The sequence below is a fragment of the Chiloscyllium punctatum genome, chromosome 37, assembly GCF_047496795.1.
Source record: "Chiloscyllium punctatum isolate Juve2018m chromosome 37, sChiPun1.3, whole genome shotgun sequence".
Taxonomy (NCBI): domain Eukaryota; kingdom Metazoa; phylum Chordata; class Chondrichthyes; order Orectolobiformes; family Hemiscylliidae; genus Chiloscyllium; species Chiloscyllium punctatum.
The window spans coordinates 14040269-14068083 of NC_092775.1; the positions used below are offsets into that span (position 1 = coordinate 14040269).

The 27815-nt window shown below is 44.6% G+C and overlaps 1 protein-coding gene across 1 annotated transcript in view; it reads left to right on the forward strand.

Annotated features, from left to right (window-relative positions):
* The first annotated feature begins 6467 nt into the window (after window positions 1–6467).
* The window catches only part of edem2 (ER degradation enhancer, mannosidase alpha-like 2), a 39886-nt gene continuing 18538 nt past the window's right edge, over window positions 6468–27815 (forward strand). The window contains exons 1-6 of the mRNA XM_072556303.1: window positions 6468–6734; window positions 12676–12786; window positions 16234–16273; window positions 20385–20490; window positions 24172–24297; window positions 27507–27718. Of these exons, the coding sequence (XP_072412404.1) occupies window positions 6631–6734; window positions 12676–12786; window positions 16234–16273; window positions 20385–20490; window positions 24172–24297; window positions 27507–27718 (699 nt within the window). The 5' untranslated portion in view covers window positions 6468–6630. The remainder of the gene's footprint in view (window positions 6735–12675; window positions 12787–16233; window positions 16274–20384; window positions 20491–24171; window positions 24298–27506; window positions 27719–27815) is intronic.

Here is a 27815-nt window from a genome sequence, read left to right on the forward strand (position 1 = left end):
AAAACAGACCCCGGGAGGAAGAGACCCAGGATTGAGACCTTTCCAGAGTATACAAGTAGATTATACTGAACTCCCCAGGGTAGGCAGACTAAAATATATGTTGGTCATAGTAGATCATTTATCTGGTTGGGTTGAGGCATACCCCTAGCTACCGCCACTGCAAGTGGAGTGTCTAAAACAATATTGGAGCACATAATTCCCCGATATGGGCTCGTGAACCATATTGATTCCGACCAAGGAACTCACTTTACCTCTAAAGTGTTACAGGCGGTAATGATAGGGTTGGGAATTTCCTGGGAGTTCCATACTCCGTGGCACCCGCCATCATCGGGAAGGGTTGAGAGAATGAACCAAACACTCAAACGACAGCTCTCTAAATTGATAATAGGAACCAGACTCCCTTGGATCAAATGTTTACCGATAGCTCTCTTGCGAGTACGAACAGCCCCAAGGAAAGATTTGGGACTATTCCCCCTATGAAATCTTATTTGGATTACCTTACTTGGGAACGAATGGAGAATTGCCAATTCCCAAAACTAAAGATTTGTTTTTAAAGAAGTACATACTGGGCTTGTCCTCCTCTTTGTCTTTCCTAAGGAAACAGGGTTTATTGGCACAGACTCCACCCCTTGAATGCACCGTTCATCCCATCCGGCCGGGCGATTGTATCTTAGTAAAATCATGGACAGAGACTAAATTGCAGCCGGACTGGGAAGGGCCGTACCAGGCTCTTTTGACCCCTGAAACAGCGATAAGGACAGCAGAGAAAGGCTGGACTCACTACACTCGGATCAAAGGGCCAGTGGAATCTCCAGTTGAGGAAGAAGTCTGGACAGTCGAATCAACGCAAGATCCGCTGAAACTCAGACTAAAGAGACTTTGAGTAACTAATTATACAGTAGCAACGCGAGCGTGGGATTATTTCTGTAAGATTGTATATTAAGTCTTTTTGTGCTTCAGCATGATGTTTAGAATACTGGGAATGCTGCTAGAATTATGATGCTAGCCCTTTTAGTATTGGGATTTTGTCAAATATCATTTTCATATGTATTATTAACGGTCCCCAAGTCTGATAATCCACAAGTCATAGACGCTGATATATGCAGCTTAGTAAATTATGGGGATGTAGATAATCAGAGACAGTACCGCAGCTCTGAGATACATCTCTCACAGGATGGCTTGAGTCCTGGTTTGGAAGGTAGAAGGGGGTGGTGGTTTCTATCCTTACTTCCCTGATAGTAGTAGTCCGGGTATTGGTGGCCATTGGCTGTTGTATCATACCCTGTATACGAGGACTCACCCAAAGACTGATTGAAACAGCCTTGATGACAGGTGCCCCTAAAAGAAAAATGCAGAAGATAACAAATGGTAATTAAAGAAAAGGGGGAAATTGTGGGATATAGGTAAATTAATGTTACTTCTGCAATTCTGCAATTTCATTTTACAAAGTAAAATGAACTCACACCAGTGTGTAATTGTTTTAGCCATGAGCTGAGTCAACAAGAATGGAAACGATGTGGAGGAAATATATAATTGTTTTTGTATTAGCTAAAACTGTATGTCAGAATGAAATGTGACTTCAAAACAATGGTGGACATTATGGGCAAGTAGATAAGATGTTGTGAGGGGATGAAGTTAAGCTAGATACGCCTGTACAAACAGTAGATATAAACATCTATTTCCCACTTTGACAGAGACAGAGGAACAAACCCCAATTAAAAGGGTCATAGGGATCAGAACGGCCTCGGGAAAGGCACAGATGAAGGGGGTAGATAATGATGAAGAAAGAATATGCCTAACAATGACCTACAGCAGGATGGGGTCAAACAGCCTTGTGAGGCCAGAAATAAGCATTTTGTCACAGACAAGGCCGGATAAGGCAAGAGATAAACAGGGGTAATGGGGGCCGGTCTTAGGGAAGTGGAAGATGTAAGCAGGGGAGGAGCAATGTAAAACAAAAGACATCAAATCATATAAATATTATGTATGAATTGAACTTGGTGTGTGTATGTCCTCTACCTTATAGGCACTGGACATCTCACCCACTTGCAAGTGTAAAATAAAGGACACTGCTGATTCAGATTTTGTCTCGGACTGCAATTATTGAGGTGTGTGAGCTTTGTTTCTCACATGGACTCTTAAAGAGAATACAGGATAAAGTGACAGAAATTAAGCCTGAACAGAAATTGGTTTTGCATTGTATTATGCATCAGGAAGTGTTGTGTAAGTCAGTGTTAAAAATTAACTATGTGGTTGATGTTGTAACTAAAATAGTTAACTTCATCAGGACAAGAGCTTTGAATCACAGGCAGTTTGTTGCACTTCTGGAGGAAAATGAGACTGAACATCGTGACCTCGGCTACCACACAGCTGTCAAACAGACCCCACTACCAGGGATATATTTCCCTCCCCACCCCTTTCCGCCTTCCGCAAAGACCGTTCCCTCCGCGACTACCTGGTCAGGTCCACGCCCCCAAACAACCCACCCTCCAATCCTGGCACTTGCCCCTGCCACCGCAGGAACTGTAAAACCTGAGCCCACACCTCCTCCCTCACCTCTATCCAAGGCCCTAAAGGAGCCTTCCACATCCATCAAAGTTTTACTTGCACATCCACTAATATCATTTATTGTATCCGTTGCTCCCGATGCGGTCTCCTCTACATTGGGGAGACTGGGCGCCTCCTAGCAGAGCGCTTTAGGGAACATCTCCGGGACACCCGCACCAATCAACCACACCGCCCCATGGCCCAACATTTCAACTCCCCCTCCCACTCTGCCGAGGACATGGAGGTCTGGGCCTCCTTCACCGCCGCTCCCTCACCACCAGACGCCTGGAGGAAGAACGCCTCATCTTCCGCCTCGGAACACTCCAACCCCAGGGCATCAATGTGGACTTCAACAGTTTCCTCATTTCCCCTTCCCCCACCTCACCCTAGTTCTAAACTTACAGCACATGACTTATCCGGACTTGTCCTACCTGCCTATCTTCTTTTCCACCTATCCACTCCACCCTCTCCTCCTTGACCTATCACCTTCATCCCCTTCTCCACTCACCCATTGTACTCTATGCTACTTTCTCCCCACCGCCACCCTCCTCTAGCTTATCTCTCCACACTTCAGGCTCACTGCCTTTATTCTTGATGAAGGGCTTTTGCCCGAAACATCGATTTCGAAGCTACTTGGATGCTGCCTGAACTGCTGTGCTCTTCCAGCACCACTAATCCAATGTCAGGTGGCTCAGCCTGGGCAAAAGTGTCATTGAGTCATAGAGATATACAGCATGGAAACAGACCCTTCGGTCCAACCTGTCCATGCCGACCAGATATCCCAACCCAATCTAATCCCATCTGCCAGCACCCGGCCCATTTCCCTCCAAACCCTTCCTATTCATATACCCATCCAAATGCCTCTTAAATGTCGCAATTGTACCAGCCTCCACTACATCCTCTTGGCAGCTCATTCCATACACGTACCACCCTCTGCGTGAAAAAGTTGCCCCTTAGGTCTCTTTTATGTCTTTCCACTCTCACCCTAAACCTATGCCCTCTAGTTCTGGACTCCCCGACCCCAGGGAAAAGACCTTGTCTATTTATCCTATCCATGCCCCTCATAATTTTGTAAACCTCTAAAAGGTCACCCCTCAGCCTCCGACACTCCAGGGAAACCAGCCCCAGCCTGTTGAGTCTCTCCCTGTAGCTCAGATCCTCCAACTTTGACAACATCCTTGTAAATCTTTTCTGAACCCTTTCAAGTTTCACATCTTTCTGATAGGAAGGAGACCAGAATTGCACGCAATGTTCCAACAGTGGCCTAACCAATGTTCTGTACAGCCACAACATGACCTCCCAACTCCTGCACTCAATACACTGACCAATAAAGGAAAGCATACCAAACGCCTTCTTCACTATCCTATCTACCTGTGACTCCACTTTCAAGGAGCTATGAACCTGCACTCCAAGGTCTCTTTGTTCAGCAACACTCCCTAGGACCTTACCATTAAGTGTATAAGCCCTGCTAAGATTTGCTTTCCTAAAATGCAGCACCTCGCATTTATCTGAATTAAACTCCATCTGCCACTTCTCAGCCCATTGGCCCATCTGGTCCAGATCCTGTTGTAATCTGAGGTAACCCTCTTCGCTATCCACTACACCTCCAATTTTGGTGTCATCTGCAAACTTTCTAACTGTACCTCTTATGCTCGCATCCAAATCATTTATGTAAATGACAAAAAGTAGAGGGCCCAGCACCGATCCTTGTGGCACTCCACTGGTCACAGGCCTCCAGCCTGAAAAACAACCCTCCACCATCACCCTCTGTCTTCTACCTTTGAGCCGGTTCTGTATCCAAATGGCTGGTTCTCCCTGTATTCCATGAGATCTAACCTTGCTAATCAGTCTCCCATGGGGAACCTTGTCGAACGCCTTACTGAAGTCCATATAGATCACATTTACTGCTCTACCCTCATCAATCTTCTTTGTTACTTCTTCAAAAAACTCAATCAAGTTTGTGAGACATGATTTCCCATGCACAAAGCCATGTTGCCTATCCTGAATCAGTCCTTGCCTTTCCAATACATGTACATCCTGTCCCTCAGGATTCCCTCCAACAACTTGCCCACCATTGAGGTCAGGCTCACCGGTCTATAGTTCCCTGGCTTGTCTTTACCGCCCTTCTTAAACTGTGGCACCACGTTTGCCAACCTCCAGTCTTCCGGCACCTCACCTGTGACTATTACTGATACAAATATCTCAGCAAGAGGCCCAGCAATCATTTCTCTCGCTTCCCACAGAGTTCTCGGGTACACCTGATCAGGTCCTGGGGATTTATCCACCTTTAACCGTTTCAAGACATCCAGCACTTCCTCCTCTGTAATATGGACATTTTGCAAGATGTCACCATCTATTTCCCTACAGTCTATATTTGCCATATCCTTTTGCACAGTAAATACTGATGCAAAATATTCATTTAGTATCTCACCCATTTTCTGTGGCTCCACACAAAGGCCGCCTTGCTGATCTTTGAGGGGCCCTATTCTCTCCCTAGTTACCCTTTTGTCCTTAATGTATTTGTAAAAACCCTTTGGATTCTCCTTAATTCTATTTGCCAAAGCAATCTCATGTCCATGTTTTACCCTCCTGATTTCCCTCTTAAGTATACTCCTGCTTTCTTTATACTCTTCTAGGGATTGAAATGCGGAAAAGTATATGGGACATGAGAGAAGAGATTCAAGCTTTCTGTATGAAGAAAGGGAATGGCATTCCACAGCTTTCAGATGCAGACTGGATTGCAGACCTTGGTTTTGCTGTTGATGTGACTGCACTTATGAATGAACTAAATGTGAAACTGCAGCGCAAGGGCCTTTTTGTACATGAAATGTACAACTTGGTGAAGGCTTTTATGAGAAAGTTGCAGTTTCTCTCAAGCCAAATGGAGGACAACTTTCTCACCCACTTGCCAACACTGAAGGAAGCCGCACCTTCAGCTGATCACCCCCACAGGTACTCATCGATGTTAGAAGCACTACATGGTGAATTTTCAAGGCGATTTCAAGACTTTAAAATGGTTGAGAATGATATTCACATGAATTTTTCCCCCATTTACATGCAATGTGGAGAACGCACCTAGTGATGTTCAGCTTGAACTCATTGACCTGCAATCTGACACACTTCTGGCAGAATACTTTAAGTCAGTGTCACTGCTTGATTTTTACTCTTCCCTCAAAGAGGAGAACTTTCCACACATGAAGAGGCATACTCAGAAGATTCTAGTCCTCTTTGGATCTACCTATATATGTGAACCTATATATCTACCTATATATGTGACATTCTCAGTGATGAAATTCAACAAATCCAAATACAGATCCTCTATCACTGATGATCACCTCTCAGCTGCCCTTCGCAGATCCACCTCAGACATTCAACCAGATTTCAGTGCACTTGTTCAAGCCCAAAACAGACTGGACATTTCTCACTGAACAAGTAAAATGAACTGAAAAACATCAAAAGCACTTACTGCTTTTTGTATAGAGTTGTTGGTTGTTTGTAATACTGAACCATAATGAAACGACTTTTCATTATTAGTTTGTGAGATTAACATGTTAAAAATAAAATTAAATACTGAAATTATTGTTTTTACTGTTTATTTCTTCTATACTTGACCTACTCCACAATTTCATATCTTTATTGTAACAGAATATCCTTATTCTTTTGATTATAAGTTTCAGTGCAAAACTATGTAATTTAGTACTTTTTATCAATGGGAGAAAATTAATACTGAGCAGAATTATGTTCAACTTATTGTTGGTTCGGCCCTCCAACACAACTCAGGTTTCTCATGTGGCCCCTTATAAGAATTAATTGCCCATCCCCGCCAGACAACTAAAGGCAGCTACTGAGAAACTGAAGCACATGGACTGAGTTGGCGCTGCTGAGCATCAGGCGCAGGCGCACTGAGGTATTCGCTTCCGGGTTTGCTGACGAGGGGCAGAGCGAGGGGATCGTGTCCCTGGAAGGGCGGCTGTCAATCAAACTGTCCCGGGGACCGCGGCTGTCAATCAAACTGTCCCGGGGACCGCGGCTGTCAATCAAACTGTTCCAGGAACAGCGGTGCAGTGGAGTCAGCTTAAATCCATGCTCGGAATACTCTACACCGCCTGCTTCTCTATAATTATCGGAGTGGGGGGCCACAATGCAAAAGGCAAAGAAATCCAGGCGGAGGAAATGGCTCACTACAGGTCAGTGCTGTTGGCCTTGCATTGCTTGAAGGAAATGGGGTTTGCAAAAGGGAGTTCCTGATTAGTCGTAGGCTAAAATAAACTCTTGCCACAAATAAGTGCACTTCTTCACTAAGTTTCCGGGGAATAGGGGTTCAGATGTGGCTTTCTACTATTCGTTCATAGGATATGAGTGTCACTGGTTGTTACCCACTTCCAGTTGTCCTGGAAAAGGTGGGACTTGAACCTCTATACCATCTGTCCCGGTGATAAGGGAGGACTGCATCACATTTGACACAACGCTAAGGTGTTCTTGCGTTTGAAAACTGAGCCCTTAGCCTTTTATTTGTTTCTTTCGGGACAAGCATTGGGCTGCTAGCACAAAGCACAATTACAACTCTAGATTTCTGATAAACAGGGTTTTATTAGTTCGTTTTATCTTGAAATCACCTTGCCTCCTGATAAAAGTTTGTAGGTGAAGGTTGAGTTTAATAAATTGGTGCGTTTTTGAAATATGGTTCCCTCGGCAACACTAAGGCTATGGCACTTTAGAAACTAATATTTAAAAATGTAGAGTCAAAAAAGGGGAAGTTTAGCTCACTGTGTCAATGCTGGCCAGACCTTTTTCAATCTAAGCTCATATTCTTTGTCTATACCCCTGTTGGTGACAGCACCTCAATTTGTAAAATGGGATGAAGGTCTCTTCTGCCACCAGCCTTTCTGGCAATGAGCTCTGGATCCCCCTCTACCCACTGATAAACTCTCCTGTACAAACCTTCAGTTCTGATAAAAAGTCACCAGACTTGAATTGTTAACTCTGCTTTCTCCCCACAGAGTTTCACCAGCAATTTTTCTGCTTGTTCCCCTCTAATCTTCTATGCCCCTGAGTTATTGATCTCAATGCTAAGGGGAATGGGTCCTTCCTAACTTAATTTTCTATATGTAAATTTACATCACTCCCTATCCTCATCTACTTGAAAGAAAAAAAGAGACTGCCTGATCTTTCCAATCTGGCAGTTACACACACCATCGTCCTTCCAGCAGTCCGACCCAACTTCCCCCAAATATTGCATAAATGCTGTCCCCTCCACATTTCGCTTCACTTCACTTCAGCTATGATGAAGAGTCCTCTAGACTCGAAACATTAGCTTGCTTTCTGTCCGTGGCTGCTGCTTGACCCGCTGCAATTGCCAACATTTTTTTGTTTTCAGTACAGCTTCCAGCATCTTTAGTAATTTGTTTCTAACCTATCCAATCTTGCCTCATTGCTGAAATGCTCCATTTCTGGCAGCATGCTAATATCTTCTTGTACTTTCTCTCTAGTGCACTCATCTCCTTTGTGAAATGCGAAACCAGGACTGATGGGAAATAACATATGCCCATGCTATGATACAAAACACAGTTAAAAATCAGACAACACCAGGTTATAGTCCAATAGGTTTATTTGGAAGCACTAGCTTTCGGCAGGGAAGGGTGCCAGGAGTGGGGCGTGGACCTGAGAAGGGAGCCACGGAGGGAATGTTCTGTCCGAAACATTGGGGTGGGGAGAGAAATATATCTTTGATGGTGGGGTCCGTTTGGAGGCGGCAGAAGTGGTGGAAGGTGATGCGATGTATGTGGTGGTTAGTGGGGTGGAAGGTGAGGACCGGAGGGTTCTGTCCTTGTTGCGTTGGGCGGGGTGGGGTTCAAGGTGTGTGGAGCATTGAGTTATCTAGTTCTTTGTGCCACTTGTGAAGAACTACTGATGACTGCTGCCTTTTCTGTAAAGATCCGAACCTGTGTTCATCAGTCATTTGGTGACCAAGTTTGCCATAAAACTCGGAGGATTCAAGAATGCCCTCCCTGGGGTCAAGGTGGGTCTAAGGTGGCAGATATAGTCATGGTAGGTTGGAGACAAGTCGAGTCTCTGTGGTAAGCAGTCTAATATTGGAGTCACATATCCATGGTGTTCCAGAGCACAGTTGGTGATCGAGTAACCGAAGATGACTCCTTATTAGAACCCAGACTTTACTCCTCATGACGAAAGTGATCAGTGGAAAACTGTGTAATGTTACCTGGTTAAACTGAAACAGGGCCACTCTATGTGCACTTAGAGGATATTAACACTTAGCATTTGCCAAACAGAGCTCCACTCTGTGGATGTAGCTTAACAGAAGAAAAATGAGTAGAAGTAGACCAGTAGGCTCATCAAGCCTACTCTGTCATTCAGTAAAATCATGGCCAATTTGCAATGTTGCACTCTCCCCTTGTTCCTTGATTTCGTCAGTATCCAAAATCTGTCAGTCTCCATTTTGAATATCCTCCGTGGTTGAGCATCCGTAAAATTTTTGGGATAGAGATTCCAAAGATTTACTGTTCTGAGTGAAGAAATGTTTCCTCGTCCCAACCCTAAATGACAGACCACTTATTCAGAGATTGTGATCTCAGTATTCGACTTGCTAGCCAAAGCAAACATCCTCCCAAAGCAAAACAAAGCAAAGCAAAGATACTACAAAGCAAGTATCTAACCTCTCAAATCTCCCAATAATTTTATATGCTTCAAACATCTCAAATTCCTATGAGCTCAAGAAAATTTTAAGTCTAATCTGCTCCATTGAACAATCCATTTGCCCCAAAAGTCAATCTCGTGAATCTTTGTCACACATTTTCCATAAGACTCTGTATCCCTTCCTTGGGTAAAAAGACCAAAACAACAACACATTACCCTGTGAGCTACCTTACTGTGGCTCTGGTTAAAATAGTACTTCTTTAATGTTGCTCCAATCCCTTCATAATAAAGGCTAACAAATGATTTGCCTTCCTAATTGCTTGCAATATCTGCATGTTAACACACTCTGATCCTCCTGAATGCCAACATATTCCTCAGTATCACACAATGTAAAAAAAGGATTTGCTTTTCTGTTTTTCCAATTTAAGTTATAACTTCACACTCCACCGTATCTTCCATTTGGCATGGTCTTGCCACTCACTTGTCCAGTTTAATCCTTGCCTGTTATGTTCCACAATAGGGAGAAAGTGTACCCTGTCAACCAGGTAACTAACTGTACCTCGAAAGAATGTTACTATACTATTAAGATGAAGGAACAAGAGATGGAGGGCACCGATTGAGTACTTTGAACACATACAAAGAAAGATTTTTGTGATGATGGCTGTTTGGAAGAAGATGTCTGTAATGTTGCATTTTGTAAATGCAGGGGGTTCCTGATTTTCAAAAGTCTGACTTACGAATGCTCATGTTTACGAAGTGATCCCATACAAGGGTGTATTAAAATTAAGGTTAAAGGTCCAACATGTGAATGCCTCCTCGTATTTATGAACAGCTATTTAATATTGTCCTGTGTTGTGTTCTGACTGGGTACAAATCAACTTGTGAATGGACTCCAGAATGGAACCCGTTCACAACTGGGTGACTAACTTGTAAATCAGTTTTAAGTAAAAGATAGGTTTACGGTTACCTGCTTCAGAATGAATTAGTGTAGATTTCTCGATGGCCTGGTTTGAAATATGATGTTTCCATAGGTGTCAGACAACGAACGGATTGATTAAAAAGTCGATCAGGGAGCATATGATCAGAAAGGAAATCTTTGTAGCGACCTGCCGTTGCTGTTTGGAATTTTTCTTTTATTTGGGTCAAGGGGGTATGGTTACTGGACAAGTAATCTTAAAAACCTAGACTCCTATTCCAGACACATGAGCAAAAGGGATTGCCTGGTGATGAGATGGAGTATATTAGGCATATATTCTCTAAAATGTAGAAGAATGAGAAACTGTCTTGATTGAAACATCTAAAATTCTTGATGCTAAAATTCAATCGATTATTTTCTGCTGTTTTTGCCACCATCAGCATGACACGACGACCAAAATCCATCCTCCCCCTTCAGTATTCCAAGGGTAATATTCCCTCTGTGATTCCCTGGTCCACTGGAATAAGAGGGAAGCCTCATCAGTAATGATTTGTGAAACCCCTGTTTTGTCATAACCCACCTGGTTCACTAAGCTTCTTTCAGGAAAGAAGTTTCCCTAACCCTAACAACTCTAACCCTATCGCAGATTTATTTAGCTAATCGAGGTTAGTGAACCCAGTGAGATTTTGTGTCAAAATATTGTTAACCCTGTTGTCCTTACCTGGGTTGGCCCATGTGTGACACCAGACCCACACCAATGTCATTGATTCTTATTTGCTTTCTGAAATAGCCGATCAAGTCACACAGAGGGAAGATAGAGGTGGGTTAAAAAAATACTTCTGGCCATTTCCATAATGCTCACATCTCAACAACAAGTTTAAAAAAAAACTTGAGATTAGTAAAATTCAGCAGTTGGCCAGAGATATAAAGAGAAATGTCAGAGCAACTTGGGGAAGTCAAATTACCAGCCATGGGAAGGTTGGAGCCATGCTTGCTGCCTGAATGGGGAATATTATGAAGCTAGAATGGGTTCAGATGCGATTTACAAGGATGTTGCCTACTGTGGAAGATTGGAGTTATACTGAAAAGCTGGATAGAGTCATACAGTTATACAGCATAGTGGCACAGTGGTTAGCACTGCTGCCTCACAGTACCAGAGACCCGGGTTCAATTCCCGCCTCAGGCAACTGACTATGTGGAGTTTGCACATTCTCCCTGTGTCTGCGTAGGTTTCCTCCGGGTGCTCCGGTTTCCTCCCACAGTCCAAAAATGTGCAGGTCAGGTGAATTGGCCATGCTAAATTGCCCATAGTGTTAGGTAAGGGGTAAATGTAGGGGTACGGGTGGGTTGCGCTTCGGCGGGTCGGTGTGGACTTGTTGGGCCGAAGGGCCTGTTTCCACACTGTAAGTAATCTAATCTGTAAGTAATCTTTTCTAAGAAACAGACCAAAACCCTTCGGTCCAACCTGTCCATGCCAACCACATTTCCTAAGCTAGTCCCATTTGCCTGTGTTTGGCCCATATGCCCTGGATTATTTTATCTTTTCTGTCTGGCCTGATAGCCTCTGTCCTTTAGCTTCCAGGCCTCTAATAATATGTTTTTAATTGGCTGCCAGAAGGAGTTAGCAACAATTCAAGGGTACCCTTTGTAAAACTACAATCACTAAGGGATAGGCTGGGACTTTTTTCACTGGAGTGTAGGAGATTGAGAGGTGACCTTATAGAGGTTTCTACAATCATGAGGGGTATACATAGGATTAACAGTAGGCGTCCTTTGCCTACGATCAGAGATTTTAAGACTAAGGGGCATTTTTTTTTAAAGTGAGAGGAGGGAGATTTAAAAAAGACTTGAGTGGCAAATACACAGAGGGTGATTTGCATGTTAGAATGCCTACAGTATGGAAATAGGCCTTTCGGTCCAACAAGTCAACACCAACCCTCTGAAGAGTAACCCACCCAGACCCTTTTCCCCCTAACCTAATGCACCTAAGCTACACATCTCTGAACACTATAGGTAATTGAGCATGGCCAACTTCTGCATCTTTAGATTGTGGGAGGAAACCGGAGGAAACCCACACAGATATAGGGAGAAGGTGCAAACTCCACACAGACAGCTGCCTGAGACTGGAATCGAACTCGGGTCCCTGGTACCGTGAGGCAGCACCATGCTGCCCCAACTTCCAGAGAAAGTGATGAATGTGGGCACAGTTACAACACTTAAAAGACATTTGGACAAGTACTTGAATAGGGAGGTTTGGAGGGATATAGACCAGGAGCAGGTAGGTGGGACTGGTTTAGTTTGGGATTATGTTAAGCATGGACTGGTTGGACTGAAGGATCTGTTTCCGTGCTGTATGACTCTATGGTCTCCCAGTCTGCCTTTGGTCTCTACATTGTGAGCTTGCTAATGTAACTTCTTCCCAACATAAGCACTTCTGTATTTGTGAATGTTTGGGTTTTGTGCTTCTCTGGGGTTTGCTTGGAAAGTTTAATACTGACTGCACGGAAATCTCTAAGCAATGTTTGTTTGTTTTTTTTCCCCCTCTCCTCCGACCATAGAGAGCGAATTAAAGACATGTTTTATCATGCCTATAACAACTACCTGGAGAACGCTTTCCCTTATGATGAACTGCGACCTTTGACTTGTGATGGTCAGGATACCTGGGGCAGGTAAGTTTTAGTCGACCTGCAGTTGTATTCATTATCTAGCGAATAAAAAAATAAAAGTTTATACAAGGTGTTGTGAAGAGAATGGAGGAACCCAATCCCAACTCAAACGGTTCAACAATCACCGTTCACTAAGCTTCAGATTAATTTAGTTATGCACATTTAAGGAAAATAACAGCTGAGTAATGAATACCTTTTGGCAAGTTGAAACATTTTGACAAGATGTCTCAGCTGAAGAAATGTGTAGCAATCAGTTCAGGAAGCCCAAAGTTTAATTTCTGTTTTTGTTAAAGTATAATGGAGATAAATGTAAGGTTAACCACTTCAGAAGCAAAAACGGGATGGCAGATTATTATCTGAATGGCAATGGAATGGGAAAGGGGGAGGTTCAGTGACATCTGGTTGTCTTTGTACACAACTCGCTGAATGTAAGCATGCAGGTCCAGCAGTTGGTAGAGAAAGGCAATGCTATGTTGGCCTTCGTAGAAGTGAGAGGATTTAATTACAAGAACTGGGATGATCTTGCTGCAAATTTACAGGGGCCATTGATGAGACCGCACCTGAAATATTGTGTGTGGTTTTGATCTTCTTATCAGAGGAAGTATGTTCTGGCAATGGTGGGATTGCAATGAACTGATTCCTGGGTTGGACAGACAGATGTATGAAGAGAGAATGGATCCGTTAGGACTCTATTCACTGGAATTTAGAAACATAATGGCGGGGGGGGAATGCGGTTGGAGGGGAATGTTTATCTCATTTAAGTCTCTAAAGTTCTCCCTGAACTAGACAGGGTAAACAGGAAGGCTCTTCTTAATGGTAGGAGAGTCCAGAACCAGGGGTTACAGTCTAAGGGTAAGGGTTAGACCATTTGGGATTGAGATGAGAGATTTCTTCACCCAGAGAGTGGGGAGCCTGTGGAATTCTCTGCCACAGAAATTGGTTGAGGGCAAAACATTGAATGTTTTCATGAAGGAGTTGGATACAGTTCTCAGGGCTAAAGGGATCCGAGGGTATGAGGAGAAAGCAGGAATAGGCGACTGAATTTGATGATTAGCCATGACCATATTGAATGGCAGAGCAGGCTCGATGGACTGAATGGCCTATTCTTCCTATTTTTCTGTGCTTCTATATTTTGTAGTGTTAGTTACTTTAACTGAGAGTTGAGTAAAGGTGCTGCAGTTAACGTTTGGAGAATGGGAAGGGTTTCCCATTGCTGATGAATCCAGGGTTTATAGATATTTAAAGGCAGCGTGTCCACAGATATCACTTTAGATGCCTTTGCTTTGTACAAATGTAAGACAATCATAAAATGAAAACTGATGTGGACATTGGAATTTGTAACCAGCAGCTAAACTCCGTGTAGTTAGCATCAGAGGAGCTGCCTGGCCTGCTGTGTTTTTCCAGCACCACATTTTTCAACTCTGGTCTCCAGCATCTGCAGTCCTCACTTTCTCCTCTGTGTAGTTAGGCAGTGCTTACTTGCAGCAAATTGACTCTGTGCTTCTGAACAGCTAAGGTTTCTGAAAATAAAGTGGATGCATATTTCTTCACCCTTCATTGGGCCAGTATATTCTGTGTTGTAGCTATACAGGCCAAAGTCATTAAAACATTGCAAAAGCTGATACCTTAAGATGCCAAAGGCATGAATAATCTGCAGCCATTGAGTGAACAAGTGACAGACAAAGGTACTGTTCTCAATTTGGAAGTAGGAAACCTTTGTGCGATTGTTGACCTGTTGTCAGTGGTCAAATAGGATGCTAAATTTGAGAGCTTAAAACAGTGAGTGGGAAGGGTATTGGAATTAAACCAAGAACATGAAATTTGTAGAAAGGGTTGAAAATAGGTTTGTGTTTTGGAAACCACAATACATCTACTAATGCATTCTTTCACTGTTCAGTTTAATTTCAAAATGTTTTGCCTTAACTATCAGAATAGGATCTCAATATTATTTTCAAATGTATTCTTGGATTACTGAAGGGGGCAGCACAGTGGCTCAATGGTTAGCATTGCTGCCTCACAGCACCAGGGACCCGGGTTCAATTCTAACTTTTGTATGGAGTTTGTGACATTGCCTATAAGTGTTCAAGGGTGTGCAGGCTAGATGGGTTAGCCATTGGAAATGCAGGGTTATGGGGATAAGGTAAAGGGTGGGTCTGGGTGGGATGCTCTTTGGAGGGTTGGTTTGGACACGATGGGCTGAATGGCCTGATTCCAGACCGTAGGGCTTTTATGCTTCTTTGATACATTCAACATTGATTCACATTTATAGGAGGGGGAGTTCATGGACGGGAGGCACAGTAAAAACATGAAAACCTGAATTTTTAAGGTACAGGATTTAGAATCGGTCTGTTAGATGTCACCTTTTATATCATCTTTTGCTTTTTCATGTCTTGGGAGTTCTCAGTAATCATGGGTATTGCAGTTTTTGAATTAATGTGGGTCTGTCTATATGGTTTAACTTAAAGCTGCTGTATCGTTGCTATTTGGAAGAATCATTTCTCTTTCATTTTTAAATTTGCCCTCGGTATCAGGTTTTGGGAGATTCCATAACAACACCAAAAGTATGGGGGAATAGGGACTTTATAAAACTGCCTGGAGTAGTTCAATGATCATAGAACTTTTACAGGGACAGAAGGTGTCCATTCAACCCTTTATGTCTGTACTAGGTTTCAGTAAGGACTACTCAAGCAGGTCTACTCCCTTGCCTTTTCCCATAACCCTGAAAAGCCTACCTCCGAAAAGGTTTAAAGTAATTGGCCAAAGAAGCAACAACAATAGGGAGAAACATTGTCCCTTGCAGTGAGTGGTTAGGGTGTGGAATTTCTCATTTGGAGGGATAGTGCTGAAAAGCTGACATGAATATCCTCTTTCTGCACTGCAACAGCTCTGTGATTCTTTATTTAACATTAAGTTTGTGTAGCAGCAGCATTGTGGAGGTGTCATCCTCACCGGGGTTGGAGTGGTTCAAGAAGGAGTCTCACCACTGCCTTCTCAGTAGCAACAAATGGTGGCCGTTGAGGATTGGCCTTGCCAGTACTGCTTGAGAATGAATAAAGACGCAGGGTGGGTAGAATAGGCATGATATTTTAATTTACAAACAGGGAACCAGTCCCCAAACCTGGATGATGGTGTGTACCCTGGATTACGAACCCACTTGGTCTACAAAGGCCTTGATTCAGTTTCTAACCCTTTTTGGCTTTGTTGACCTCAGCTGGAGGTCGAAAGGTCAGAGGTGAAGAATGACTGGTTACCAAAAGGCTGAAGTAGACTCGAATTCCATTCTGGTTGGATGTCTTTTGAGAGAGGAAGTGAATCAACATTCTCTCGAGGTTAAGCGCACAGTATTTTTTTTAATATATGGCCACTAATCGCAGCAGGTTAACAGTCAATTTGGTGGGTCAAAAATCCCTTACTGTGTGGAAAAAGTAATTTCGTTTTCTGCATTTGCAGCTTCTCTCTGACATTGATCGATGCGTTGGACACTCTGTTGGTAAGTGTGCGTTCATGCTTCAGTTGTTTGGACTGTCTGGACCTGACATGCTCAGTCCAAGCCAGTTTTCCTCCAACCCTCTTTTTACAGATAATCTTTCCCCCTGCTATGGCTTTTGTTGCCAGTTAAGGACTACAAGAGCAGGAGTATACCATTGAGCCACACATCGATGAAATTATCAGTGCTGCTTCCCACTCATCCCAAATTGGAAAAGTTTATCTATTTTGGTTCCAATCTCCATTCTACTCTCACCTTCACTTGGTCTATCTCTGTCTCCTCCCTTCCTCAATACCTCTGTTTCCATTTCCAGGGTTAGGATGGCCACCAATATCCATTACACACTCACTGACTCCCACAGTTACCTGAACTATACATCCTCACAAACTACTTCCTGTAAAGACTATTCCATACTCCACTGCATCTGTTCTGATGATGACAGCTCTACAAGCGAGTAGGGGCGGGGTTTCTGAAATGTCCACCTGCTTCCTTAACTGAGGATTACCCACCACTGTGGTTGACAGGCCCCTCAGCCGAGTCCGACCCATCTCCCGCATTTTGGCCCTCACCCCCTTCTCTTCCCTCGCACAACAGCGATGGGAATCCCATGTCCTCACTTATCGCTCCACCAGCATTGAGACCCTGAGAATCATCAGCCACCATTTCCACCACCTCCAGCAGGATGCCGCTAAATAGTCACATATTCCCCTTCCCTTCCTTGTCAGCCTTCTGCAGAGACTGATCCATCTGGGACACCCTGGTCCACTCCTCCTCCACTCCCACTACCTCCCCGCAGCCCCATGGCACCTTCCCATGCAATTTCAGAAGGTGTAACTCTTGCCCACTTACTTCCTCCTCACTAACCAAAGACCATGGCACATCTTCCAGGTGAAGCAGCACTTTACCTGCACTTCACTCAATCTGGTCTCCTGTATTCACTGCTCAATGTGGTCTCCTCTACACTGGGGGGATGAAATGTAGACTGGGTTACTGCTTTCTGGAAGGGAACAAGTGAGGACTGCAGATGCTGGAGATCAGAGCTGAAAATGTGTTGCTGGAAAGGCGCAGCAGGTCAGGCAGCATCCAAGGAGCAGGAGAAGAAGAAGGGCTCATGCCCGAAACGTCGATTCTCCTGCTCCTTGAATGCTGCCTGACCTGCTGCGTTTTTCCAGCAACACATTTTCTGGAACACTCACTGTTGACAGCAATGACCCTGAGCTCCCAGTTGCCTGCCACTGCAAAACACCACCATGTTCCCTGGCTGACATCTCTGGCTCAGGCTTGCTGCAGTGCTCCAGTGTAAGTTGAAAGAGCAGCACCTCATTATCTGCTTGGGGACCTACTGCCTTCTGGACTCTGTATTGAGTTTAATAATTTTAGGGCCTGAACACCTTCTCCCATGTCCTTACCCAACCCCCCACACACCAGGCCTTGTCATCACATGGGCTGCTACCACAACCCATTGTCCGCTACTAATGCACCCCATTAGCAACTATTGATCTCCCCCACTGTCCTTTACCCCTTCCTTTGACTGTCCAACTGCTGTTCTCTCTGCCTCTGGGCTACATCTCCACCTATTGTTTACTACTCCCGCCTCCCCACGCTCCACCTTCACATATTCCAACCTTTTCCGGTTCTGAAGAAAGGTCACTGGACCTAAAATATTAACTCTGCTTTCTCTCCACAGATGCAGCCAGACCTGCCGAATTTCTCCAGCCATTTCTGTTGTTCTCCTTCTGTGTTCATTGTTTGAGTGTACAGAGTGCCTCTGAATTTTCAAGCTTCGTTCTGTCGATATTTATTCTCTTTCTCCATTGTTACAACCAACATGCATGACCTCACACTTCACCCTGTGACCTCACATTCCCCATGGCTAATCCACCTAAGCCTCTACATCCCTGGATACTGTGGGCAATTTAGCACGGCCAATGCACCTATCCTACACGTCCTTGGACTATGGGAAGAAACTGGAGCACCTGCCGGACATAGGGTGAATGTGCAAACCCCACACCGCAGATAGATTTGTTACCCATCCCTACGTGCTTTCAAGTAGATGAACTGACGTAGAGCGGTGTGCATCATCTACAAGATGTATTGTAGTAGCTCAGCAATGCTCCTTAGACAGCTAAACCTACCATTTGGAAGGTAAAGGGCAGCAATAGATGTGAGCGAATGTCACCACCGACAAGATCCCTTCCATACCCCATCCTGACTTGGAACAGTATCACTGTTCTGTGACTGTGGCTAGATCGAAATCCCAGAACTCTGTTTCTAACTCTGCATGTACCTATGTCAGATAGACTGCAGCCATCCAATGTCCACTTTCTCAAAGATAATTAAGGATGGGCAACTAATATTGCTTTGCCATTAACTAACATTTACACACACACACACACACATATCCAATGAGACATTGAGAAAGGGAAAACAAATTGATTGGAATTGAAGCTCGTGCTCAGATGTGAAATGGATACTAACCTGATGTAGAGTCGAGAGTGTGGTGCTGGAAAAGCACAGCAGGTCAAGCAGTATCCGAGGAGCAGGAGAATCGACGTTTTGGGCAAAGGCCCTTCATTAGGAATTAACCTGTTGCAGTCTAAGTCGGGAACTGCATTGTTACTGCTGTCATTCTTTCCAGTGATTGGGTTCTACGATAGTTCAGGGAAGGAGTGGGTCACCTGGGTCTTAAAAGCCAAGACAGACGTTTTTTTTAAAAATGAGTTCATCTCCTAATGGCCAAGTGATGACATCTCTTTCAAGAATGAGGTTGAGGAATATTTTCCACAGAAAATAATCACATGTAGAATTTCTTTAAATGGGATAAACATATGCTTTTTCAAAAAAAACCTGAAGAAATGCATTAAAGAATGATTGTATAGTGGAGTTAGCTTCCAATCCCTTCATTTTTAAGAACTTAAAATCCAAGTCCAGCCAAGCCTTGAGGATCCCAAGTTAAATGAGCTCAATTTCTTGAGATCTTCTGTTCATAATACAGAAATGAAATTTAGCCTAGTGAGTGTATCTGGGTTTGGGATCAATGATTTGAATGAGACCAGAGCATCTCTGAAAAATTAAGAGTTTTCCCCTTAAAAGTCCAAGTGGGAAAGCAGCTGAATTACATGAGGTGACAACTACAGTTACAATCTGTTTCTTGCTGTCACTGTTATACTGGGTGGAATGTGCTTTGGAATCATCTGTTCAAGATTAGTTCCACGTGGAAATCTAACCTACGGGTTGTGGGTATGGAGTTAGGGAAATAGACATGGTGTCCATAACCAACAAGCAATGAGGGAAATGATTCACTCGTGAGGGACTGGGTGACATAGTGCCCCTTTTACCTGTGAACTGCAAACCAGAGTGAGATGACTGGCCAAATATTGCCTCTTTTTTTAATGTGTGGAGTGATCCTGTATGAAATTAACCTTGTGGAAATCCTGATCAAGCTCCAGTGAGGTATTGAGAATGCAAGTAGATGGGGAATGGGTCCTCCTTGATCACCAACACCAACCTGTCCTCTGTTGCTCCACTCTTGAAGTAGTCTGTGTGTTGTATAGTGGTAGTTAGTCTCCCGCCCATGCCCCAAGTGGCCACTGTTTATGTATGTGACTTTTCCACAAGTCTGCTGTTGTGGTGCTGGTGGTGTTGGTAGGGAAGGGAGGAGGTGCTGAATGAACAGGTTATAGACTCCTAGAGATGTACAGCACGGAAACAGACCCTGTAGACCAGACCTGGATATCCCAACCTCATCTAGTCCCATTTGCCAGCGCTTGGCCCATATCCCTCTCAACTCTCTCCCCACCCCCACCCTCCTCTAGCTTATCTCTCCATGCTTCAGGCTCACTGCCTTTATTCCTGATGAAGGGCTTTTGCCCGAAATGTCGATTTCGCTGCTCGTTGGATGCTGCCTGAACTGCTGTGCTCATCCAGCACCACTAATCCAGTATTTGCTTTCCAGCATCTGCAGTCATTGTTTTTACCTCATTAATTTTTACCCCATATCCCTCTAAACCCTGCCTTATCATCTACCTATCCAGATGCCTTTTAAATGTTGTAATTGTGCCAGCGCAACCACTTACATTTTCTCTCACACTGTCCCAAACTCTTCTGCCTTCAGGTACTGGGTAACGTGACTGAGTTTCAGAGGGTTTTCCATGTTCTTCAGGATGGAATGGACTTTGACATAGACGTTAACGCTTCTGTGTTTGAGACCAATATTCGAGGTGAGCCTGCATCGCACTCTTTAAAATGATCTAATCACCCCTCCCCCCCAAAAAAACCTGCACCCAATTAACTATTTTTGAAGTAACTGTCACAGTACAAGGAATGTAGTAGTCACAATAAAAGCAGAAGACATTTGGTGTCTTTGGCAATGAGATTACAACTAGATTCTCTGTTTTTTGGTCATGATATTGTCCAAGACACCAGAGATAACTTGCTGGCTTCCAGGGAAGATGTTGTATTTTATGTTTAGTTAAGAAGGCTTTGACTTAATAAAACTATCCCACCAGCATCTGGATCCAAAGGATTATAAGCAGCTTTTTCTGTCACATCCAATGGGATACCACCACTGGACACACATTCCCCTCTCCTCCTTTGTCAGTCTTCTACAGGTACCCCCCCCCCCCCCCCAACCCACCCAAACATACATGTTGGTATGTTGATCCACTCGCAACACCTCCCCACACCCTCATGGCACCTTCCCATGCAAGTGTAGAAGGTGTAACTCCTGCCCATTTACTTCCTCCTTTCTCACCATCCAAGGCCCCAGACACACCTTCCAGGTGAACCTGCACTTCAGTTTAGGGCAGGCGATGGCCTAGTGATATTATCGCTAGACTGTTAATCCAGATAACGTTCTGGGTACCCAGGTTCAAATCCCGCCACGGCAGATGGTGGGATTTGAATTCAATAAGAATCTGGAATTAAGAATCCATTGCCAATTGTCAGGGAAAAACCTATCTGGTTCACTAATGGCCTGTAGGGAAGGAAACTGCCTTCCTTAACTGGTCTGACCTACAATGTTGTTGCCAATTAGGGATGAGCAATGCTGCCTAGGATGGCATAATGGCTCAGTGGTTAGCACTGCTGCCTCACAGTGCCATGGGACTCGGGTTCGATTCCTGCCTCAGGCGATTGCGTGGAGTTTGCACATTCTTCCCGTGTCTGCGTGGGTTTCCTCCCACATTCCAAAAGATGTGCAGGCCAGGTGAATTGGCCATAGTATTAGGTGCATTAGTCAGTGGGAAATGAGTCTGGGTGGGTTACTCTTCAGAGGGTTGGTGTGGACTTGTTGGGCCAAAGGGCCTGTTTCCACACTGTAGGGAATCTAATCTAATCTAATCTAGTTAGCGACGCCGTCCTCCAATGAATGAACAAACAAAAAAAGGTCTCCTGTTTTCGCTGTTCACAATATGGTCTCCTCTACACCAGGGAGACGAAATGCAGTTTGGGTGACTGCTTTGTAGAACACCTACATTCTGTCTGTAAAATATATACAGAATCCCTACAGTGTGGAACAGACCCTTCGGCCCAACAAGTCCACACCAACCCTCCGAAGTTATATTCCACCCAAACCTGTTCTCCATTACTCTACATTTCCCATGATTAATGCATCTAACCTACACATCCCTGGACACTATGGGCAATTTAGCATGGCCAATTCACCTAACCTGCACATCTTTGGATTGTGGGAGGAAACTCACGCAGACACTAGGAAAATGTGCAAACTCCACAAAGACAAGCCACCCTAGGTGGGAATTGAACCTGGGTCCCTGGCGCTGTGAGGCAGTAGTGCTAACCACTGAGTCACCATGCTGTCAAATGCCCCTGAGCTTCTAGTTGCTTGCCACTTCAACGCACCACTGGGTTCCCTGGCCAACCTCTCTGTCTCAGGCTTGCTGCAGTGCTCCAGCGAAGCTTGGCGTGAGCTGAAAGAATAGCATCTCATTTTCGATGTGGGGACCCTGCAGCATTTGGGTGGTTGTCTGTGCAGAGTTTGCACATTCTCACTGTGTCTGTGCGGGTTTCCTTTGGGTGCTCTGGTTTTGTCCCACAGTCCAAAGAGCTGCAGGTTAGGGTGGATTGGCTGTACTAAATTACCCATAATGCTCGGAGATGTGCGGGTTAGGTGGGTTGGCCATGGGAAACGCAGGATTATGGGGATAGTGTATGGGATTGGATCTATCTGGGGTGTCCTTCAGAGGATTGGCGTGGATTAGATGGGCCAAATGTCTTGACACCTCCTCAAAGAATTCAATAAGATTTGTGAGGCATGACCTGCCCCTCACAAAGCCATGCTGACTGCCTTTAATCACGCTATGCTTTACCAAATAGCCATGAATCCTATCCTTCAGAATTCTTTCCAAAACTTTGCTGACCACAGACATAAGACTGAATGGTCCACCCCCAATCCTCAGACTGTGACCTATGTACCTAAACATCAGTGAGGTGATGTGCCCGCTGCAGCAAAGTCTGACTATCCTTGATGTAATGTTCACCTCACTCTGCTTTTGTTTTGATTTGATTTATTATTGTCACATGTACCTCGGTACAATGAACATTTCATTTTGCATGCAGTACAGGCAGATCGTATCATACAAAATGTATTAGGTTAATAGAACCAAGTGAGGAATACAATGTTCCGCCTGCAGCGAAGGTGCAGAAAGAGTGAGAGGTCCATTCCGAAGTCTAATAACAGAGGGGAAGAAGCTATTCTTGAACCTGCTGCTTCTGCTCCCTGGTTTGTCCCTAAGTGGGCCTCTGAAGTAACATGCATTGCTGGAAAAGCGCAGCAGGTCAGGCAGCATCCAAGGAGCAGGAGAATTGACGTTTCAGGCATGAGCCCTTCTTCAGGCTCATGCCCGAAACGTCGATTCTCCTGCTCCTTGGATGCTGCCTGACCTGCTGCGCTTTTCCAGCAACACATTTTCAGCTCTGATCTCCAGCATCTGCAGTCCTCACTTTCTCTCTGAAATAACATGGCAGTATTTCTTAGATGGCCAACTTCCTCAGAAATGCCCTAGATCCCCAGGGTCCATGTCTCTCTGCGGTTTGAGAACGACTGCATTGCTGTTCTGGTACTTGGCAACTGGGCATTAACTGGTGGCTTGTTTTAATCTGTCACTGGGTGTGTGTGTGTTCTGCTTTGGCTTTGGGTAACACCATCTGATTTTGTTCCTCTATGAGAGAACACATGGCCATAGTGGGTGAAAGTGGGTTACGAGTTCGCTGAATAACACGAAGCAGGTTTGGAGCTATGTGCTTGTGCTCTGCCAAACTGTGTGCCGTTATTATACTATACAGTGTCGAAACGCAAGACCTTGCTGACAGCAACACTGGCTGCAATAGCAACAGAATCCCCAACTACACCCCTCCAGTGGCTATAAAAGGTAAATGTATTGGCACACAGTACTCAGAAATGCTGCTTTTAATTTGGGTTTAAAAATGCTTGTTTTTTAACGCAACTTGTCTGTTTGAAAGGGACCCAAACAAAATTTTCGGTGTGCTTCTTATCGTTTTGTGTTTTCTCCTCAATGCAACATTATATTGGATACGTGACACAGAGACCCAACCAGCCCGTACTCGTGTTTGTGCCCCACTAGAGCCTTCTCCCATGTATTTTTATAATTCTCTGTTCCCTTCTCTATCAGATTCTGACCTAACTTCCTCTGAAACTCATCTGCACAGTTTGCTACAACCACCGCCAGTGACAGTCAGTTCCACGTTCTCACCCAATCGTTGGGGGAAGAAGTTTCTTCTGAATTCCCGCTCCGATTTCTTGGCGACCATCTTGTATGGACAGCCTCTAGTTATGCTCTTTCCCACAAAAGGAGACGTTCAGTATCTACTTGTTCTATCGGTAGGTTCTAATGGTTTTGTTGTGTGTCTGTTCCTTTCTGCAGTGGTGGGAGGCTTATTGTCTGCTCACTTACTCTCCAAACAAGGCGGAATCCAGGTGGAGCCGGGATGGCCCTGCTCTGGACCTTTGCTCAGGTTGGCGGAAGAGGCTGCCCGCAGGCTGCTGCCAGGTGAGGGGGTCCCTAATTCCATGCAGACATGGGCAAGTTGGACATGTGCCATCTTTCTTCCCTCCTCTTGTTGTTTGCTGTTTCCAAACATGATTACATTTGTGAACCACTGCTCACTATTCCAAACATGTGCTGTGCTTGATGAGGGTGGGGTAAAGGATACAAGAGCAGGGAGGCCATGCAAATGGTGGCACAGTGGCTCAGTGGTTAGCACCGCTGCCTCACAGTGCCAGGGACCTGAGTTCGATTCTAGCCTCTGGTGATTGTCTGCGGGGAGTTTGTGTCCGTGTGGGTTTCCTCCGGGTGCTCCAGTTTCCTCCCACAGTCCAAACATGTGCAGGTTAGGTGGGTAAACCATGGGAAATGCAGGATTACAGGGATGGGCTGAGCATGGGTAGAAGCTCTTCGGAGGGATGGTATGGACTTGATGGGCTGAACGGCTTGCTCCCACACTACAAGGATTGTATAAATAGCTGAATAAAGCGTCAGCTAGAATTAAACCCAGCCTTCCTCCCGATCGCTTGCTTGTAAACCAATCGAAAGATTTTTCTGATTGAAGAATTTTCCAAAATCAGTATCAATCCTTATCTCTAACTTTAGCTCGGGTATTATTCATAGAACAGTGGTGCAGTGTTATATCTCCCTCAGAGACTCCAAGGGTTTATAGTAACGTGCACTTTTTCTGATGTGTCACAGTTGGAGGTGCGGATCTCAATGGTAGAGGTTCCAATACTCTTTCCATCGCACGGATCTCTGCTAATCTTACCACCTGTCATTGGCATGTGTTGGAAGGATTGGTAATCAAGCTGATTGGTCACATTGCGAACACATGTCTCTGGAGGGGACCCTGAGCCCAGAGTTTCCGGCTCTGGGAGACGGTTGCTTGTCACAGTGTCACAAGGCGTGTTCACCATGAAGTGGTAATGGGCTACCAATGTGAAAACAACACAGAAAATATGTGGTTTCTCTCACATCAAACCCTCGTCATAAACGAAGGTGAAATATCATCTAGAGGTCTCTTTGAGCCACCTGGTGGCTGAGATGGTATTTCAAGTTCTGAGTCCATCATTTATTTGAAAAGTAATTAAATTCCTAAGTACGACTTGAGGGAAAAGAAGTTGTTTCCTGTCAGGATGTGGGTATCACCTACAGCGCTGTATCTGTTGCCTATTCTGCATTTATCTAGCATCTTTCACAAGCTTGGATTGTCTCTCAAACCAGTTTGGAGCCAATGAATTACAGGTGCACAATCCTTTATCCAAAATGCTCGGGACCAGCTGGTTTTCGGATTTCAGAATAGGTGACAGTTTGGTGAAATTTTTAAAAATCTTGCCAGAGGAGCAGTCTCACTCAGTAAAACGGGGCCTCGAAACAGTGCTGGGCCACGCCCCCCCCATGGTGGCTCAGTGGTTATCACTGCTGCCTCACAGCACCAGGGACCTGGATTCAATTCCAGCCTCGGGCAACTGTTAGTGTCGAGTTTGCACATTCTCCCCATGTCATCATGGGTTTCCTACCACAGTCCAAAGATGTGCAGGTCAGGTGAATTGGCCGTGCCAAATTGCCCATAATTTTAGGTGCATTAGTCAGAGGGAAATGAGTCTGGGTGGGTTACTCTTCGGAGGGTCACTGTGGACTTGTTGGGCCAAAGGGCCTGTTTCCACACTGTATGGAATCTAACCTAATCAAATCTAATCTGAGTGACACACGTCGAGTGGGTGTCGACTTGAGTTAACTGTTTGCACGCCAAACAACATTGTTAATGAGAAAGAAACTTCACAAAAAAACCTTCAGACTTTGGAGCATTTCGGATTTCAGATAAAGGGTTGTCTGCCTGCACTTTATAAAGAGACGAGGTGCTCAAAATCTTTGAGGTCGGACAGAGCAGATAGATTGGAACGGTGTTTCAAAACCGAGAGAGTCAAGAAGCAGGGGACTTGGAGAAAAGTTGGGTGGCAAGGAAGTTCACGGCAACATGAGGGTATCCTGTGAGTGCTCAGGATCTGGAGTACACCAGATGGAGTGGGTGTGATGGAGTCAGGATCAATGATCCCTTTCCAGAGGGGGTTTCGATATGCAACTGAAGGGAAGATATTATCAGGACATACAGGCAGAGGAGTGGGGATCCAGCGATAACATAACTTGTCTCTTTTGCTCTAACCATTCTGTGGTTTTATTTTTTCAACATCATTAACAGGGCACAAAAGCAGAGGGGTTAATTATTATTGATAATTATTGAGGGATAAATATTGACCAGGACTCTCAGGATAACTTCCATACCTTATGCTGGTGATCAGACTTCCTAGACCATTACCATCGTTGTATTGTTGATGGCCCTGCCCGGGCCAGCAATTTGAGAATATTGACGTGCAGTGGGGAAGGAAGAACGTGTGACTTGGAGCAGGTACTGGGTGTTCTCACGACATTGCTCCTCTTGTTTTTCCCAGTGCTGGTGGTTGCAGGGAGTGGGGACGGAGATGTTGTCAAAATAACCTTGGTGAGTCACTCCTGTGATTCTATACATAGTCCACACTGCAGCCACAGAGTGCCCATGGGGAGATGAGTGGGCACTGAATCAAGTGGGAGGTGTGCCATTCAAACACAATATCTACATTGGACAGTTTTGAGCTTCCTCGATTGTTGTCACAGCTGCACCCTGGCAAGTGGCAAATATTTTATCCTGTCTGATATGAGGATTAGTAATTCATGAGGAGGTTTTGAGGGATCTGGAAGTGAGCCACTAATTGCAGTGCTTCTAAGTTTCTCTCCAGGTCACACATTACCCCACCTTATGTGTATATTCCATGTACACATAAAACTGATACTTTGGTTTTATGAGTACACATACACCAAGATCTTATGCATCCTGGTCAATATTTATCCCTCAATAATTTATCAATAAAAATAGATTTATTTAGTTATTACCGTACAGTTATTTGGGGAGCCTGCATTGCGCACATGGCTGTTAAATTATGATGATGATAAAATAAAATCACAAGGTTAGAGCAAAGGAGACGAGTCCATGTTATTGGTGGCTCCCAGCAAAAGCAGATTAGCTAATTCCCACTCCTCTGCTTTTATGCCCCGCTAATATTTTCCCTTCAGCTGCTCTGTCTGAACTCAAGATTTTGAACACCGCATCTGTTTATGAGTACTCCAGTGCAATCAGTATCATTTTTAAAGTAACCACCTTTGTATCTTACGTAAAGCTTTCCAGACTTCAACGGGAATGCCTTACGGAACAGTAAACCTCATGAAGGGAGTTAATCCCAGTGAGACCTCAGTGACGTGCACCGCTGGTATAGGCACCTTCATTCTGGAATTTGCCACTCTCAGCCGCCTGACCGGTGACCCCATATTTGAGGAAGTGGCGAGGAAAGCACTGGATGCACTGTGGAACAGCCGGTCGGACATTGGCCTCGTGAGTGTTTTCTCGTTGCAGGGTTTTAGCCAATTCTCCACCTTCTCCCTTCCCCCACCCCTTCTTCACACTGCTCCTGATCATCGACGTGGTGCTA